This window comes from Populus nigra, chromosome 1 (assembly GCF_951802175.1).
Source record: "Populus nigra chromosome 1, ddPopNigr1.1, whole genome shotgun sequence".
NCBI lineage: Eukaryota > Viridiplantae > Streptophyta > Magnoliopsida > Malpighiales > Salicaceae > Populus > Populus nigra.
Genome location: NC_084852.1, coordinates 42828704 through 42849212, shown reverse-complemented (window position 1 = coordinate 42849212; position 20509 = coordinate 42828704). Strand labels below are relative to the sequence as shown.

General features: G+C 32.4%; 3 protein-coding genes across 5 annotated transcripts; 2 read left to right on the top strand and 1 right to left on the bottom strand.

Moving 5' to 3' along the window:
- The first annotated feature begins 5995 nt into the window (after nt 1–5995).
- On the top strand, nt 5996–8895 carry LOC133678955 (phosphatidylinositol 4-kinase gamma 2-like). Its single transcript, XM_062101493.1, has 2 exons — nt 5996–7867; nt 8265–8895. Exons 1-2 carry the CDS (start codon nt 6494–6496, stop codon nt 8640–8642), a joined length of 1752 nt encoding a protein of 583 aa, XP_061957477.1. The 5' UTR covers nt 5996–6493; the 3' UTR covers nt 8643–8895.
- Nucleotides 8896–14006: 5111 nt separating this feature from the next.
- LOC133702539 (uncharacterized) lies at nt 14007–15019 on the top strand. The gene has a single exon (XM_062126843.1). It carries the CDS (start codon nt 14224–14226, stop codon nt 14845–14847), a length of 624 nt encoding a protein of 207 aa, XP_061982827.1. The 5' UTR covers nt 14007–14223; the 3' UTR covers nt 14848–15019.
- A 2721-nt stretch (nt 15020–17740) lies between these two features.
- On the bottom strand, nt 17741–19996 carry LOC133691757 (GDSL esterase/lipase At4g10955). Of its 3 annotated transcripts, none has more exons than XM_062112362.1 (3): nt 19862–19996; nt 19057–19172; nt 17741–18806 (listed from the first exon to the last, which is right to left on the bottom strand). In XM_062112362.1, exons 2-3 carry the CDS (start codon nt 19116–19118, stop codon nt 17837–17839), a joined length of 1032 nt encoding a protein of 343 aa, XP_061968346.1. In that variant the 5' UTR covers nt 19119–19172; nt 19862–19996; the 3' UTR covers nt 17741–17836. The 3 variants fall into 3 exon arrangements, with proteins under 3 accessions (XP_061968346.1, XP_061968339.1, XP_061968342.1); XM_062112355.1 differs by having other exon boundaries at nt 19057–19628; nt 19862–19965; XM_062112358.1 differs by having other exon boundaries at nt 19057–19180; nt 19862–19965.
- Nucleotides 19997–20509: the final 513 nt, after the last annotated feature.

Below are 20509 nucleotides of genomic sequence, written 5' to 3'. Positions count from 1 at the left end.
GGGCTAAAATGTGCACTATTTTGAGTGATGAGAGCTCAAAGACGCACTTGAAAGAAAAAAAATAAGGCTAAAAATGCATTATTTGATGTACAAAGGCTAGAAAGCATACTCGGAAGAAAAGAGATGGGGTTAGAAAATGTACTATCTAATAGTTGAGGGTTTAAAAGTGCACTAAAAAAGAAGAAGAGATAGGGCTCGAAAGCACATTATCTTAATGATAAGGGCTCAAAGGCATACTCGAAAGAGATAAAGTTAGAAAATTCACTACCTAAAAGAAAAGGGCTAAAAGGCACACTCGAAAGGAAAGAGATAAGATTAAAAAGTAAATTATCTGGTATATGAGGGCTAGAAAACATAGTCGAAAGAAGAGAGACATTGCTCGAAAGCGTATTATCTGAGTGATGAGGGCTTAAAGATGCAGTCAAGGGAAGAGAGACAATGATAAGACTAGAATGCACACTATCTCAAATGATAAGGGCTCAAAGACGCACTTGAAAAGAGATAGGATTGATAAACGCACTATTTAGAAGACGAGAGCTCGAAGATGTACTTGGAAAAAGAAGAGATAGGGCTAGAAAACGCATTATCCGAGATATGAGGGCTTAAAAACGCACTTGGGGGAAATAAAGATAGGGATAGAAAACATACTATTTGAGATATAAAAGCCCAAAAGCACGCTTAGAAGGAGATAGGGTTAGAAAACGCATTATATGAGATGTGAGGGCACGAAAACGCACTAAAAAAAGAGATAGTTAGAAAACACTCCATCTAGTATACGAGGGCTAAAAAGTACACTAAAAAAAAAGAGATATGACTAGAAAGCGCATTATTTGATTGTTAAGGGTTCAGAGACGCACTAAAAAAAAGATATGGCTAGAAAGTGTATTATCTAGTATACGAGGGTTAAAAAGCATATTCAGAGAAAAATAGATTAGGCTAAAAAATACATTATTTGATGGTTGAGAGCTTAAAAACGCACTCGAAATGAAAAGGATAGGGCCTGAAGGCGTATTATCTGAGAGGTGAGGGCTCAAAGACACATTTAAAACTAACCAAATAATCTTCTCTCTATAGTTGATTAAAAAATATAAGCTACAACAATACTAAACACTCCTTTTAGTTATTCCTTAAACGAGTTACATATACTATCAAGTTTATTTTTTTAAAAAAAATATATATACCCCCCTAAAGAAAGAGAGAGAAAAAAAAATAAAAATTGAAATGCAACCAAATTTATTAAACCCAGTAGGTCCAAGTTTCATGTTATAAGTTGGACGAATTAACTCGGGTTAATCTAAAATGATATAGTTTTAATATTAAAACAATATTATTTTAAAAAAATTAAAAATTAAATTATGTTTTAACAAGGTTTTAATTGGATCAGTTAAATCATGATTTGAGTTATCTAGTTGAACGACTCAAACTAGATTAATTTTTATTTTATTTTTTTAATTGTACCTAGACTAGAAATCAGGTTAATCGACAAAGCCAGAAAATCACAAGATTAATAACTCTTTATGAACAAAAGTAAAGGACAAAACATTTATCTATCCCATCTGTGAAACCTATTCAAGTACTGCTATTAATCAAAGATGAACAATTTATAAGCCTTTTCAAAGGTTGTGTATTAACAATTTATCTATTACCATAGTAATAGACAAACCTATAAGAAGACTTTATATATATATATATATATATATATATATATATATATATATATATATTGATCGGAAGCAATAAATGACAACGAGCAAAGTACAAAACAGTGGACGTGGACGCGGACTTTGCCGACCTCAACGGCATCTTCATTAACGGCTAGACGAGAGGAGCGTCGTCTGACAATGACCCACACGTGTGCAAACATAACCTGAAAAAAAGGCTTGTTGTCTGCACGTGGGGGAGACAAGGCCAAAATGAAATCCCATTTTTAACTCTTTTCTTCTGGCGGTGATTTTATGAATTATTAAGCTAATTTTAGGCAATTAAACAAATTACCATAGTTAAACAAAACAATTTTAACCATGACATGTGAATCATAATTTTAAAGGATGTAGATTAATTAATCATATCGTAGTTTGCTTTTTAGAAATTACTAATTCGAGTTTTATAAATTTTAAAGTCATTAGAGGTTTTCATAATCATTAATTTTAAAATTTATAAGATTAATTGAGGTATGGATAAAAAGATACAAATATTTATATTAATAAAAGTAATAATTATGATGAATGATTTAGAGGGATTAAATGTGTCATTAAGGTGAAGATTAAGTCAAGTAGAGGTAAAGATAGCAAATTATTGGGGCAGAGTGACAGCTGGTTCCCTGTCTGCCTTTGGGGGGAAATGACGGTGAGGTAGGTAGAATGATATGGTACTGATAGCCTGTTAGCTTTTGACACCCGTACATAGTAGTAGTTAAAAATATTATTTTTACGTGGGTTCACCAATTTGAAGGTGACTAACAGATAATTGTAGAATTGTTTTTAAAAGTTTTTTTTAATATATTAAAATAATATTTATTTAAAAAAAATTATTTTTAATATCAAATTTAATATATAAAACATAATTTAAAATAAAAAAATTAAAGAATATAATTTCAACTATATTTTAAAAAGCTGTCTTATAATACCATGTTTCGAAAGGAAATGTTAGGTATAAGAATTTTTCCAAAATTCAATATTTTGGAATATAAATGATACCTAATCATTGTTTTTTTTATTTTTATAAAGTTATTGCATTTCAATTATTTATCATAACTACATTTACTTTAATGATTTTATCTATTAATGAATAATTTTCCTTTTTCCTTCAATTACTTTCACATTAACAACATATATATTAGAAAATCTTTCTCTATATATTGACTGTAGAGCTTAAACTTGACGAAAAGAGAGAGAAAAACCCTTCTTTACCAGCTATCCTATAATTTTAAGTTCTGAATACGTGTACTCCGACAATTTGCCAGCACTAATTATATGCTTCTAGAAATGTGAGAGGTGGTCCTATGCTCACATGGAGAAGCATGATACTTTGCTCTACGGGGTCCGCAATGCCCTTTTTCCTCTGCAAGTAAATATTATCTTCAAATTAATCGATCACATAAATGTTATATTTATGTCCCACATAATGCAACCACTGAAGATAAGGCCCACGAATCCACACTTTTTTTCTTGCGCCATGGACCGTCATGATTCAGTTCCCTGTGTTGCGACTATCCCGGATGTTTAAGACTATGTAATAATTATTTTTTAAAATATTTTTAATTTAAAAATATATTAAAATAATATTTTTAAAAAATTATTTTTAATATCAGCATGTAAAATAATTTAAAAATACTAAAAATATATTAATTTAAAGTAAAAAAATAAAAAAACTTTAATTTTTTTTAAAAACATTCTTAAAATGCAAAAACAATACTATCTTAAAATTAAATTAATGATTTCTGTCTTCTTCTTCTCTCTCTTTTTTTTATAAAGAAAATAAAGGCAATCTCGATGCATTGAAACTATATTTCAGTGCATGAATGTGCTCTGCTCATCATTTCTCCTGGGAACCCATGTTTGCGTGTTAATCTAGATGCATTCATAGCTAGTTGAATCATCATCGAAAAACACATTCGATTAACAACTCTCTTAAGTGAATTAATTAGCTCCCTTAATCCCCGGAGTTTCAACCTAGAGTTAGATTATAAGAAACAGTTTAGTCGGTTCAAAGAAACGAATTTAAGTATAATACATGGAAGTTGGTAAAAACCTATTTATTTTTACTTTTTAAAAAAATTAAATATTTTTAGTTTTTTTATTTTAAATTAATATTTTTTTAGTATTTTTATATTATTTTAATACGCTAATCTCAAAAATAATTTTAAAAAAATAAAAAAATTATTTTAATATATTTTTAAATAAAAAAAATTTTTAAAAAATAACCACAATCACACTCTTAAAGCATTAAAAACTTGCGAATCAAGCTATATATATAATTAACAAGCCAACATCCTGTAGCATGTAACCTCATGCTCTCTATTTTCTCCCCCCTTTCATATTGGTTATTGGATGGCCTCGTCCCTCTCGTTTTCTCTAATTAAGCAATAAAAAAGAAATGCATTGCTTAAATTAAGGTAAACCCTCGACCAGAGACAGAAAATTACACACAATCGACAAGAGCTCAGAACTTGCATGAATTTGTAATAAGGATCAGGGACCCTTTTCGGTCGGAACGGCAATAAAATTGGCCATTTGCACCTTAATTAATTAAGGTTCCATGAGAATAAAAACTAAGGAAAAGGGACTGCACCCTTTCTAGGTTCTTTCCTGTTTAATTGTTTATCTAATTAATCCTCCTGTTTACACACTTTTGTCTAGTAGCTTGTTTGTAGTCCATCTAAGAAAAATATAAAAAAATTAACCAACTTATTGTATTTTTTCTGTAAATCCCATTGCAAATTGCTTGATCTTAATTTCATTAATTGGTTGGACCAAATTAATACAATGTTCTAGGTACAGATTATGGATGTTTAAAAAATCTTTTTTTTTAAAAAATAATAATCTTGATATATGAGATACCTCCTCAGTAAAAATTAAATAAATGTTTCAATCACCTATCTTTTTCAAAATAACTAAATGGTTAAACTTCGCATTCGATTCCAATTAGCAAATAATTTAATTATATATTTTTCCCATAGGTAAAATACTTTTGAATTAATTTGCATCTTTAATTAAAAAAAAAATTATTCCCTGAATAGTTTTAGAAAGCACAACCTATATTAAAAAATATATAATAAATTATTTTTACGTATTGACATCTTCACATGTAAATATATATAATCCAAAAATACTTTAAAATAATATATATATATATATATATTATTTTTAAAATTTATTTTTTACATTATTATATTTAAAAAATATAAAATTTTTAAAACTAATAATTTTGACGAAAAACAAACGAGTTCTAAATTCGCCCCTGTTTTGGCACCTGAGATCGCTGAATCAGCAAGTCGGGTAACCCGGTTAGTGCAGGAGAGGACTGTTAACGCTAACGTCAACGTCTGTAAGTTCGTCATTTAAATCTGATCGTTTACTAGAATAATGCTTCCGTGCCAGGTGGCATGTTTTTGTATGAGTATATGCAATTAATGCAACGGATATAATTGCTTTTGAATGTCTACAATACCCTTCTCCTCGTTGTAATGTATATAGTATTTATCACTATTTTATCATCTCTAATATAACTAAATTTCGAGGTGTTGTCCCTATATTTTATAGATTTTTTATATTCGATAACCTTGGATATTTCTTTAAAATTATATTCAATATTTATTTTTCTATCTACAATAATTCAATATTTTTTTACTTCATTTAGCTATTTTCATGAGTTATTCATATTTCAGAATTTCTAAGAAATATTAAATTTTTTATTAACAATTTACATCCAAGTGAAATATAATATATAGATATAAATGGAAAACATTTCCGATACCTCATTATCTATGAAGTCGATAGCAATATTTATTTTTATATCTATAATAATTTAATATTTTTTTTACTTTATTTAGCTATTTTCATGAGTTATTATTTCAGAATTTCTAAGAAATATTAAATTTTTTATTAACAATTTACATCAAAGTGAAATATAATATACAGATATAAATGGAAAACATTTTCGATACCTTATTATCTATGAACTTTATAGCAATATGTGGTGATTTTTTTTTTGAAGCATGAAAACTTTTCCATTTTTCTTAAATAAATAAAAAGAAAAAAGAAAACTTTTTAATATAATGTACAGATATAAATAAACAGAGAGAGATGTGAAAGAAAAATAAAAAGGAAATGTGAAGGACATCTTAGTAAACTTCACTCCAGGTCCACGAGCTCCTTTCAAACCTCCAAACGCAAACACTATCTCTAACCAAACAAACGATCGTCAAAAACAGTTAACGTCGTCCTTCAAAGCAAGAAATACGGTCCGTCAAAGACGTTGGGTCGTACATTTCTATAAAGCTAACGGCTACAATCCTGCTTTCTCTTCTCTCTTCCCTCTTCCACTTGTTTATTGTTGTTATCGGAGACATTTATCGTTATCGATTGATAAAACCTCGGCGAAACAATCGCTTCTCGCTGCCAATCTTGGCAAACTCGAAAAAAATTGGAGCTTTGCCGAGCATTCATCCAAAAAAGACTTGATTTTTAAGCTCACTTCCTCTGCCTATTCACCTCTGATTCTTTCCTTTTTGGTAAGAATCCGATTATCTATTCTACCTGGTTTCCTTTTCTTTTTTTTTCCCTCGTAATTTGAGGCCTTATACATTAACACAAGTTTTTAGCATGCAACAATCTGATAAACCCAGGAGCTGAAAAGGTAAAAAAAAATTTCTTTTTTGGCTTCTGGGTTTACCCAATGAACTCCATTTCGTTTTAGTGGATTTTAGATTCAAAATCTAAATCTCTTTCACCTAAAATTTGTTGCTTTCTGTTTAGAGAGGGAGAGGGAGAAAATGTCTGTTGTTGATGTTGGTTTGAGTCCGATTTTTAAAGAATCAGGTCATTTTCTTCCTGGTTATTGTGGTCAAAAGGGACCAGTAATCGAGGATTCATCGATTCTAATTTATATTAGCGTGGGTGGTTCTTCAATTCCTATGAGGGTTTTCGAGTTTGATTCTATAGCTGCAGTGAAGCTAAGGATTCAGACAAGGAATGGTTTTGTAGTGAATAAGCAGAAGTTAGTTTTTGGAGGGAGGGAATTGGCAAGAAATGATTCTCTTGTTAAGGATTATGGGGTCACTAGGGGCAATGTCTTGCACTTGGTTCTCAAGCTCTCTGATCTCTTGTTTGTCATTGTAAGGACCAATTGTGGAGAGGAATTTGAGTTTCATGTGGATAGGTATAGGAATGTTGGGTACATAAAGCAACGAATATTTAAAGAAGGTAAGGGATTTGTTGATGTTGAGGACCAGGAGATCTTTTATAATGGAAAAAAGCTTGATGATCAGAAAATTGTTGATGATATATGTAATGATAATGATGCTGCCATCCATTTGTTGGTTGAAAAATCTGCCAAAGTGAGGGCTAAGCCTTTGGAAAAGGATTTTGAGATTTTGGTAGTGGCAGCAAATTCCACTGAGAAGAGAGATAGGTCAATTGATGGAGGAGAGAACCGATCCGAAGAGGTTCCTGTTCTCTCAAAGGAGCGATCTGGCAGAAATTTCATGCTGGAACCGGTTATTGTTAATCCTAAGGTGAAGCTGAATTCGGTTTTTTGGAACATGATTAACTCTGCACTTGATGGATTGGAAAAAGGTAATGCACCCATCCGATCTTCTGAGGGAACAGGAGGGACTTACTTTTTGCAGGATCCATCAGGTCAGGAGTTTGTATCTGTTTTTAAGCCTGTTGATGAGGAGCCTCTGGCTGTGAATAACCCCCAGGGGCTGCCCGTGTCATCGAATGGTGAGGGTTTAAAAAGGGGGACAAGGGTAGGAGAAGGAGCATTGAGGGAAGTTGCGGCTTACATATTGGATCATCCAAGGAGTGGTCCACGGGCAGTAAATGGAGAAACTATAGGCTTTGCTGGGGTCCCCCCTACAGTCATCGTTCAATGCTTGCACAAAGGATTTAACCATCCAGAAGGGTTTGAAAATGCAACGGAGTATGCCAAGATCGGGTCTTTACAGATGTTTATGAAGAACGAGGGGAACTGTGAGGACATCGGTCCCGGGGCTTTCCCGGTGGAGGAGGTGCACAAGATCAGTGTGTTCGATATAAGAATGGCCAATACAGATAGGCATGCTGGGAATATATTGATTAGCACAGGGAAGGATGGTCAAATAATACTCATTCCAATTGATCATGGTTACTGCTTGCCTGAAAAAGTAAGTAATTTCATCTACCATCCTCATGATTAAATAATCTGCGCTATTCTCTGCTTTCATGTTCTTTCACATTTGTGCTTTGCTAGTAATTACTGGCTGCCCATGATGAATTTATTTAAAAATATGGTCCATAGGGGTGCACATAGGAGAAAAAAAGGTTCAGAGTGGGCGTGGGTTAATCAACTAATCAGCAGGTTCAGCTAATATCCTATTCTTAAAACACAAGGTTCTTCAGACTTGTGTTTTAAGAATAGGATAAAAGGATAAAAAATTGTTGCTAGCAAAGTGATTACTGTGTAGTAGTTATCCATGAACTACATATTTTACAGATATATATATCTCTTTAAGCTCTGTCTTTGAAGGTCTGCAGCTCATCTTAGCTTTTGCTTCTTTTTAGTTTGAAGATTGCACATTTGACTGGCTTTACTGGCCACAAGCCCGCCAGCCGTACTCACCCGAAGTTGTTGACTACATAAACTCACTGGATGCTGAACATGACATCGCACTAGTGCAATTCTATGGGTGGAATATTCCTCTTGAGTGTGCCCGCGTCCTTCGTATCTCCACTATGCTTCTGAAGAAAGGGGTAGAGAGAGGTCTCACTCCTTTTGCTATCGGAAGCATCATGTGTAGAGAGAACTTGAATAAGGAATCTGTGATCGAGGAGATTATTCGTGAAGCAGAAGATTCTTTGCTCCCTGGTATGAGTGAAGCTGCATTTCTCGAAGCTGTCTCCAATATCATGGACTACCGACTTGATGAATTCACAGAATAATAAATTCCGTTTAGGTCATGCATTCTATCTAGCTTGACAAATTCCCAATGGAGGAGTATATATGTACGTATCATTTAAATTACTAGTCCATTTTTGGATGGACTGTAACGTGGATGGCTTATCTTGGTCATGAATGAGCCTAACACTTCGAATTTTCTTTCACTTCTGTCAACTTTGTTTGGGATATTGTACTGGGATGGTGAACAGAAGTTTAAAACTATGAATAACAAGTGTTATGCCTAGATTATACTAAGATTGCGGGAAGGTTGAGGTTTTTTGTGTACATAAATATCTGTCCTTAGTCTAGACTCGAGGGGGCCCAATTGATGAGCCATGGTCAACTGAGGTGAGCCTTCAAGGCCACCCAAAAGTTGTATCTGTGTTTATGTTTGTATTCAATAAACAAAGAGAGTGAGATTGGAAGAACACGAGTAAAGCAACCGTGTTCCTCTTGCACAGATCCATCCACGTCATGAATTTATTATGTACTACAAAGCTCAAAATAATGCCAAGTAAAATTTCTGATCTTCGACAGATAGAGCTACGAGGGAGCCCTGGTTGTTTTTTTATTTTTTATGCATGACTTCTGTTTTACTTGTAATGCAAACCAGCTGGTAAGTCTGTTTGGAATTATAGTTGTATTTTAAAATATTTTTTATTTAGAAAAATATTAAGATAATATTTTTTTATTTTTAAAAATTATTTTTGATATTCAGAAATATTTTTAAAAAATTAATTTTAAATAAATAAAATTAATTTTTTAAAAAATACGAGTGAGGTTGGACAACTGTCCTGGCATGGAACTTTGCTCAATCAACACTCTTCCTGATTGCTAACAAGTGTGAGTGATGGATACATTTGAGTTAAAATTAAAATTGGAATCTTGGTTAAAATCTTATTAAAAATTATTCTACAAGAAAAAAAATATTTAACATGAAATATTAATATATTGTAGATAAATAAAAAATTAATTTTAAAAAAAAACACTTGGTTAGGATATTTGTCTAAAACTCTCTATCTTAAGTTTAATCTTATAGTTTATATAATAAAAAGATAAAGAATCGCATATAAATCTATACAAAGTAGCTTTGAGCTTAAACCACACCTCCTTCTAACTTGGCTTGAGTACTGTACTTTTTTTTTTGTCAGCTTATCTTGAATTTGAGTGTGAATTTATTATAAAATAATTTTTTAATCCAAAAAATTTTGTCTGCATATTGGCCTGTTGGTGATCTGGTGCAACAAGAAAGACTAAGAGTATATGGCTAATGTTTCTTCTTCGGTTGCTTCATTCTTTTTCTGATGCATCCTGGAAAGAAACTTTTCTTGAACTTCTAGTCTTTATTTTTTATTTTAGGGTTTAGAGTTTAGAATTGATATTTTAACACCCGTGACTTCATCTATTCGGTCAGATGTGACTCCACAAATAACAATACTTATATATTCTATATTTATACTAGCATGTCAATCTAAACCTTGATCGCTATTTATCTATTTTACCTTATGATGATCAATATTATTTTAGTTTGTTTCTACTACCATCTTCATGATAGAACATATTTATTAAATTGTGATTTATCTATGTTGATGCAAGTTTAATATGATTTTGAAATTTATTTTTATTTGACTTATTATTATTGATAAAATAATTTCTAGTATTAATTTATGTTATATATTTTTCTACTATTTTTGAATTATCAACAAATAATTATAAGAAATTCAATAAATGAGAAAAATAATTTTAAAAAATCACGTTTTAAAAAATATATTTATTGGACAAGTTTTTTTTGTAAGGCAACTTATTTAATTGATGGCATGGCAGGTTCATATGCAAGGCTTTACTGGAAAAAAAGTGAGAATGAAGCAATCAGAGAATTTATATGCTTCACGTGGAGCTCAAATCATACTATCACATGTTCTATATATTTGCAATGCAACTATGTGAATGGGTACGTCTGTCTGTTGAAAATTAATAGAATCTAGTGTTTCCCACAATTTGTAGATCGAGAATGAATATGGCACCGTATAGAAAGCTTATGGTGAAGAGGGGCCGGGCTAGCATATGTCCAATGGGCAGCAGAAATGGCTGAGGGTCTTTAAATTCCAGGGATGAGCAGACTACTTGGTGGCCCATGTCTGGCCCTTTCGGAATACTCTCACATTCCAGTTGCTAATAAATATCTCTAATGGTGGTGGTGGTGGGTGATTCCGAAAATCGCTTTAATTACCCATACTTCATCTAGTATCCCATGACAAAAAAAGAAAAAAGAAAAAAATTAATAAAGACACTATGGAGAGAGATTATATATTTTGTTTTCTTATATTTGATATTTTGAAAATGCAGAAATCCATTTCATTTGGAGAAATTAACCTTATCCATGGCACTTCCCAATATTTTCTCCGGCTTCTTTGCCACTTCCCATGTTGAATTTGCTAGCCTCAAAAGCTTGCACAGCATCGTGCTGTGGCTCGATTTGCGGGGGGATGATCTCTCTGCTTATGTACATTCCACTTATGATCATCCCTTCAACGACGTTTTTTTATCGACTTTCAATCACAATTATAATGGCAGAGAGCGATGGAAAGAAATGAAAGGAAAACAGCTTCATTCCAGCAATCTTCACCTTGAATCAGCAGGGACAGGATGGATTTTTGTGGCTAATGCCACTGTGCAAGAAATAGAGGACAGAGTCTTTGCAAATTCATTTACTAGTGTCTCCCCTTCGCCTTCTTAATTTGTTGCCTTTTCCGAAGATTCTTCATAAACCGACCTTGTTTTCTTTTCGCGACAATGTAATCAAGCGAGAATAATATAAATTATATAGATGATTTTTGGATGACACATCATAGTTTTAATGATGAAGCAACGGGTACAAATTTTACCATTTCATTTTTTTTTTCTAATCAAAACTTCAAGATATATTAAAGAATGATATAAATTTTGTATAAAAATGGTTTAACTATGATTTGATTATATAGGTTGAAAATGGTATTAGTTTGGACTTCGGACGGCCGAAACTGCATCTGACACCATGGACGACGCTGTTCATGCTCAATGACAAGCTTTCCAGGCTTCCAGCCACTTGCTTGCACGATTGACAAGCTCCGAAGGTTGATGAGTGCATCAGGAAGAAACTGGGAGAGCTTAAAAGAGGTGGTAAAGGAACTTGGACCTGTCGGAGCTTAAAGAGATCCGAAGGTTGTTTGTTGGATTTTAATTGTTTGTTCGCTGGTGATCGGGAATTAGGCTTTGTAGGGTGTGGAAATCTTGGATTTATCATTATAATCATTGTTGCTTAATTTACCAAGTTTAACTGGCCGCAATTTCAGAACTTCTTCTTTTTTCATAGTAACTTTTGACGTGTAGTTGCAATTATTACATTTCAAGAAACACCATCTTCGAAGAAGGCCTAGGGTTCTGGATTTACTTTGTTTGGTCACAAAAGGTGCACTGTTGGTTGGTGTATAATTAGGCAAATATCTAGGGTTTACAAATCTTGTTTTTTGAGCTTTGTTTAGTGCTTAATTACGCTTTATATTTTATGTGCGTAATGATGAAGAAGTCCCCGTGCTGGAGGATGTGAGCCCAGAGAGTTATACAGGAAAACAAAATTTCAATTTACCTTCACTGCTCCTTCCAATTTCCCCGGCCTCCACTCCAAAGCCAAGAAGATGCTGAAGCTATCTCTTCTACTAAATATCTAAAGAATGATTTTATTCCGAAAAAGAGAACATTTCCTATCCATTCTCTTATCTATCGAGCTCAATTAATGTGTCTTTCGGCATTTCCTGTCTGTCATCTTCTAGCCAGCACAAATTCTTCAAAACCTCCCTTTTCATTCCCACATCCCCGTCGGCCTCTCTTACTCCTCCAAGATCTTGAGTTTTTCTTCTTCTTTTTTCTCTTACTATATTATATAAAAATGGGAGCACCAGGGAAAGTTATTCCAAACTCCAGTAGGGTTCGCACAAATTGTGATATTGATGTGCCTCCATTTGAAGAAGTCTTACAGCTGTATCTATACTAACCTTGAAAAAATTATTCTTTGCTGTATTATCTATATTTTGTTTCAGAAAACTATAAGAATTGATAAATAAAATAAGACTCGTTAATGATGACTAAAGGTTGAAGTAGAAAATTAATTTTCTTTATAATTAAGAAGTAGTTAAAGATAAATATAAATGTAAATATTTTATCTTAGCTATCATTTTTATTTTATACATTTTCTTTTATTTATCTTCTAGATTAATTCTACTTGCTAAATATATAAGATTTTCATCGTTATAATTAAAATATGCCAATATTAATTATCTAATTTAAAATTAAAGATAAAAAAATAAATCTAAATTGAAATAATTTGTTTGAAGTATTATGAAAATATATAAGCAATCCAAACAGTAAACTAATATTAAATAATTTGTGTTTTATTCGAAAAACTAGTGTTTGATATTATTCAATGACACTACGTAAATTAGACAGAGATTGCTTGATGACGTAGCATTTGTAAAATTTCATTGCAATTCCAATTTTGTTCCTAATTATATTTTACCTTATATTGTCGCGCGCTTAAGAAATAAAAAAAACTATAATTCTTTTCAGATATATTTCATATGTGATAAAATTGTAGATAATTTAATAGAACAATAAAAAAATATTTTATATAAAGTATTATTTATTTCATGATATAATAACAATAGTTAAATCTACAATATTTAAATTAAAAACCAACAATATTAATATATATATATATATATATTTAAAATTATTTTATAACCCCAATTTCAAAAGCATTATTAATCAAACACATTAAACTACTTTTTGTTCAACCTCAATTTCAACCACAGTTTTAACCAAACATACATAAATATCAAATCAACCTCAACCAAAAGCACTTTTTATAAACATAATTTTTTTCAAACCACAACCATAATAGCTACCACAATACCAAACACACTCAATTGTTATTTTTGACAACCTTTTCTCTCAACTTCTAGTGACTAAAATGTAAAAATCTAAAATAATAGTGACCAAATGTATATAATTCAAAACATGACTAGGAAACATAAAAAGAAAGGGATGATAACACATAGAGTAATGGAAATAGAATTTGAATTAAATTGAAAAGAAATTAAGTGCAATGACCAAACTATCAAAAGGTGATAACTTCTACAATAGACAATGGGATACGATTATACGAAGGAAGAGATGGGAGGATGGCTTACAAACAGTAGATTCACCAGAAATCCTTTAATTTATTTGTTAATGATAATATTAATTAATGTTAATTTTACCATTGTTAGACCTAATTATCCAATCTAGGCATTCGCGGGCAACAAAAACCTTCTCCTTCAGTTGAGACAAAACTAAAACTAAAGAAAAAACAAAAGTCTGCCTTTCAGACGTTTTTTTCTCGCTTCCACTCCTGGCCTTTCGCTTTCGCCTTCACTTTTCCCACTTTATTCTAAGCATTCATCCCGTCTTCACCACATCCAAACACTTCCCATTTTCCACTCCCTCTCTCTCTAGATTCCCTTTCCCTTCTTCCACCGGCCCCCTCTTTTAACTCATCGAAACAAGAAAATGAGCAAACCGCACAGACCGCCTTCAGGCCGTACAAATATTGCTTCATGCATAGTGGCTACAATCTTCCTAATCTTTGTTGTCATCATAATCCTCATCGTCTTCTTCACTGTTTTCAAGCCTAAAGACCCGAAAATATCCGTTAACGCTGTTCAACTCCCATCATTTGCCGTCTCTAACAACACTGTTAACTTCACTTTCTCTCAATATGTCTCCGTCAAGAATCCAAATAGAGCTGTTTTCTCTCACTATGACAGCACCCTTCAGCTTCTTTACTCGAGTTCTCAAGTCGGGTTCATGTTCATTCCCGCTGGCAAAATTGATGCGGGTCGGACCCAGTACATGGCCGCTACCTATTCTGTTGAGTCTTTCCCTTTATCTGCTTCGCCGGATGCAGCGGTTAATGTGGGACCTGCGTTCCATGACGGTGGTTTTGGCGGTGGTGGACAGCCCGGTTTTAATAACGGCTTTCGGGTCGGACCAACCATGGAGATTGAGTCAAGAATCCATATAGCGGGTCGGGTTCGGGTCTTGCATTTTTTCACCCATCATCTGGAGACTAAAGTTAGATGCCGAGTTACTATTTCCGTGAGTGATGGATCTGTTTTAGGGTTTCATTGCTAATAATAGTGACAATCCCCCCCTTTTTTTTAGGTTTTTAAGTGTAGTTTTTATGCAGCTTTTTTCTTTTAATTGTTTTTATTTTTTGGTTTTTAAATATGCGGCCTAGCGTGTTGAAGGAAGTGTAAAATCTTGATATTTCCACTAGTGGGTTTTGTTCTCTCTTTGATCTACATTTTGAGAATCTTGAGCTCATGTAGTTACATCCCCTTTCTTTTCTTTTCTTTTTCTTGTAGCACTGCTCTCAGTTTTTGGTAAAGATCTTGAATTGTTGCCCAAGGAAAGCTGCAAACTATGATGAGATTGGTCTCTAAAGGGAAGCTTTGCTTTTTCTTTAGTTTTGTTTGGGGCTTAATTGTGCAATAAGTAAAGGTTGATACCATGATTAGTATAATAACATGTGCAGTTAAGGTTTCTATAAGGAAACTTGAGTTTGGTCCGACCGTCAAGGAAAGCTTAAGCTCAGTGAATTATGAGCTGTAAAGATCCGCAAAATGCTCCATGGTTTCTGTTTACTAAAGGAGGAGTAAATAATTTTTATTTATTTATCTGAACTAGGGTCAGTAAATGACGGGAAGGGGTAAAATGAAAAGGTTGGCGCTTGAAAATGTCATGTTGTCGGAGTCCCGGAGAAGGGGCTGAAAAGGACGGTGTTAGTGGAGGTGGTGATTACACGCAGCAGGCAGGGTAAATGGTAATATTTGCCGGTGACTAACAGTAACCAAGTGAGTGCAGTGCAGATTTTACTCCGACAGGATTGTGGGGCTGCAGACTGCACACATTGTCCATATTGTATACTCCACCCTCTTGGGATTGGAGATCCTTGCTTTTTTTACTCATTAACTTTAAAATTAAAAGGATCCAGAAAAACAATGTGTCCCACTATATTTCAAAATGTTTTTTTTGTCTTTTAATTTTTATACTTTGTATTTTATTTTTTATTTTTTTTAATATTGTGCATGTTAATAATTAAATTTTATAATTTATTTTAATTTATTTTTAATAAAGTTATCATGAAATAAAAAAACAAATATTAGTATTAGGTTGTTGATGCTTAGTTTTGCGGGAAAAAAAAACGATTTTGTTATTGAAGATAAAGAGATGAAAATTGATAATGAGACAAAAAAAAAAGGATATTTTTTTATTACTATTTATTTAGTGTATTTTTTTTTAAAAAAAATAGTTTATGATTTTTTAAATTTCATTTGTCCTTCAGTTTGAAACTTTTATATTTTGGTTTAAAAATTAATTTTGTTTTATTTTTTAGTATTTGAGTTTGAGGGAAGGGAGAGTTATGAAAAAAAAAATGTCAAGGAGTGGAAAAGTAGTCGGATATCGAATTTTCAACCATAAAAAATAGTGATTTTGGATTCAATATTAGAAAAGATAGATTGGGGTTATTAAAGTTTTTTATAAGGATATTTTTTTTTTTAAAAAAAAGAGTTTATATATAGTTTTGGTAGTTGAAAACAGGTTTTCAAAGGCTTCTAAGTAAAAACAAATTAAAAAATAAGTTTTTGTGATCCCAAAACTAAAACCTTTGATGAGAAAAAAATGTTGTAGAAAATAACAAGTCGTACAATAAATGATATATCGTTCGATATATATTATATGAAGCAGTCCTTCACTCCATAACAAAAATTAAATCAACTCAGGCACACCTAGGCTATTAGATAGTTAATCATTCATGCAACCTTAATTTGCCGAACCCAACAACTCTTATCCTTTTATTTTTAAATTTTTTTATTAATACCCTCCTTCTTCTCTCTCTTTTTTTCTTACTTTGCATTATTTTTTATTTAAATTCTAATCAATACGCTCTCTTTCATATTTTCTTGATATTTATTCCAATTATTTTTATTTTTTATTGAACAAACAACTTCTCTTGAAAAGCTATATTAAAAGAAAATATATATATATATATATATATATATATATATATATATATATATAAATTATCCAAGAATATCATTATGTGATGATAGAAATTAAGTTATCGCGCTACTTGCTAAAAAAAAATCTTTTAACATATAATTAAATAAAAATCAATAAATAAACTTTTCGACACACCAGATAAGATATTTAATATGTATATAATTTTTAATATTTTAACTTAATTTTTTATTAATGCTAACAACTATTTTTATATATTTATTGAAGTATATAATTCTTATCAATTTTATTAAAAATATACATTAATTTCTCAATTTATAGTTAAAATTTTTTTTAATATACGAAAACTTTATTGTCAACACCTGCGTATTTTTTTAAAGTAGCAGAAATATTTTATTTACACAATCAACGGTAAAGCTAGAGTCAACCAACTAGTTTATTCTATTGTGAAAGTATAACACCCCATGTCACCTTTTACAACATGACCATCCCGCTAAAAAAATATCAGCATCAAGCCTCTACTTTCACTTGTGTGGGGGCTCAACTGCTCTTCTTCAAGAGTTCAGAGCAGGTGCCAGCCATTGCCATACAAGGATGAAAATCGAGGAATCTGTTCATGGTGCTGAACATCAAGGACGCAATTTATTTAGACAGCAAAAACCTACCAATGATTTGCTTAAGCATCTTGAATATCATCACATAGTTGATGATCAATTGGTGTGGTGATTTAAACAGTGAACAAAACAACTGGAACTGCTTGCATTATCGTCTTTCAACCACAAACTCTCAAGCAGCTAGCTTGCAAACCTCTAGAAGAATTCATGACTGCTGCAAGTTCCCAACCCCAAGTTATCGAGCATTGGGAAGTGACAGCTAAATGGTTAGTTTCTGAAATCCATGCCTTGAGACCAGGTTAATGATTACCACTACAGCATGCAATTTGATACAAGATCAAAGAGATGCAATTTGAAAATAATTCACCAATAAAATGTGCTTTGGAATAAACAAAGTAATGAATCAAATTTTGATAATCCTTCCTCCAATAACACATGTACAAGAACAAGATAAAAGACACCATATACCTACAAATTGCACAGAACTATTTGTAGTTGTAAAGCTTGGATTTTATGTTCAAATCAGGTCTCCACCACTGGTGAATTCCATGAGCTTCCCTAAAATCCTGACAAGGAGTTAAATTTACAATTAGGTTTGCTGAAGGGATGAGGTGGAGTGGTTCTGACTCCCTACCCATGGCACTCATGAGAAGACCGCCGATAGAATTCTGGGTTGCTAATCTCTCAATAGCTCCAATTCCAATATCATCCATCTTCTTCCTGTGCTCAAGATACCCAATATATTCTGAGCATAAGTGATCACCTGGATTGACAAAGAGAAATGGGATCCATGCAGAAAGAGCAGCAAATGGATCGACAGATCGATTATTATGATAGCTCTTCTTTGTCGCAAATGCAAGTCCTGCCGTTATCACACTGCTTGCAATCCGGAGCCCATGTTTCACTCTCTCATCTTTGATCCTCTCAATTGGGGCAGAGAAGAATGGTGAATTGAAGAGAAAAGCTTGAAGAAAGATGCCCGTCTTGGCCATGGTCTTTCCAGCTAGCAATGCCATTGCCGCTCCCAGGGAATGGCCAGCTAACCAGACATTTGATTCACCTACAGTAGCAACCACATTTCGGACTGCTTGGATAGCAATCTCAAACCGGGATGTCTGATGGAGTCCATTTCGGAGAATGTGGAGGTCCAACTCAAGGTCCCGTGACACAGACTCTGGCTTGGTTATGGTGCCGCGGAAGGCAATTACGTAACGAGGGCTTTCATCTAATGAATTGTGATAATGAGATTTTGGTGGCTTGAATTCATAAATTGCAGCAAAAATGGAGGAATCCACATCATCTACAAGGTGACGAAGCAACTGAAAGTGAAAGAACTCCCACCAAGGAGAAGCAAGAGCTTGGGGACCTTGACGTTTCAGCTGGCGGTCCCGCTCTAGAATGTAGACACCCTGAACCAAACTGGCAGCAACAGATCTTCGATGATGTGCATTTGTCCTGCACAGTATCACAAATAACATTGTTTCCCACATGATCTTGTTTGTATAAGCATACTTTTTATCTAATCACTATGTTGCTTAGCATCACAACTATTTCATTAGTAAAGATTAATTAAAACAGCAGGATCAATATGGCTGCTGCATCACATTCATAAGATAGTAATGTCCCCAAAATCATGTGATGTTGTCTATGTACCCGAGCTGGTCAATGCAAGGGGAGAATTATATGAAAGCATCAAGGAGCTCACCAGTCGACAATAGCAAGGTGCAAGGGTCCTGAGAGGCTAAAGTCTTCCTTCTCAGAGGCCATAATACCATATGTTCCTGTAGCTGCTGCTGCTTCTTGATATCCTCCAAGATGCCACTGCATTGCTTAAATAAAAACCAGTGAGTGGTTACCGGTCCAAAACTAGATTTAACAGGCACATAGATCACACGCGGTCAGATTCTCTTTCTCTCACAAGAAAGATAACAAATAAGCTAAACCCATCAGCATGTTTTGAGTGGAACAAACTAAGTGCTTAATTTGCAATATTTCAAGGATGAAACTGTTTGAAAAACCATCCAGAAAGAATATTTCTCAATGAGTTTAACTTATACAGAGTAATATATCCATTTGAAAGGTACTTGAACCTTCCCATAAGAAAGTTTCCCTCTTCAGGATACCTCTTATTTTCCAATAAAAACACAAACACCTCCCATCCAAACAGAAATCATGGTCCATCAAAATCTAAACTTGGGATCAAAATCCTTATCTCCGCCAGCACACAAACTCTTTGACGATGAACCTTGAGCCAGATTCAAAATTAGAATTTTCCTTCTGAACCAATTGCAAAACAAAACTTTTTTATTAACAGAAAAATGCAATTCTTTTTTTTTTTTAAAAAAGAAATAAACCAACCTGAATTAAAAAAAAAAATATATTTCGTTTCAGATAAAACTTTAATAACAGCCCATCACGACATGATTTCTAACGTAGCAAAAGAATGAGAATGGGCATCCGAATATTCTATCTTTGTAACAAATCAAAGAAAGGCTACAGGAGAGAGATACCTGGATTTATTCAAAGGAAGAACAGATCTGATGGTATGATATATTGATATGGAAAGAAAGGCTTTTTTTATTTTTTATTTGGGGGGTCCTCCCTCTGTTTCTATTTAAGGTGGTAGTTGATGGGCGTTAATAGAGGTTGGCGGTGACATCACACCATGTGTTAAAGAAAGAAAGACACTTCTAGATAAATGGTGGATTTTAATTAAAAACAATAGTAGCACTGTTTACAGAAATAATAAAATAACAATTTTAAATATTTTAATGCAAAATAATTCAATTTAAACTTTGCTGAAAAGTAGTTTTTTTATAAAATAAATTATTTTCTGATGTTTGATAATATAATGAAAAATAAATTAAAAAATATTTTTCAGTATTTGATTATGTCATGAAAAATAAGTTAAAAAATAACTTATTAATGTTTTTTTTTCAAGTTTATTAAAATAATAAGAAACAAATCTTACAAACTAAAAAGTTGAATGAAAATAATATTACAAAAAAATATAATTTCATAAATTATCTCAAAATAAAATAAAAAATAATAGAAATAATAGAAATCAAATCTAACAAATAAAAAAATTTTAAAAGATGAAGAAATTAAAATAATAATAATTATCATTTCATAAATTATTTTAAATAAAATAAATAATA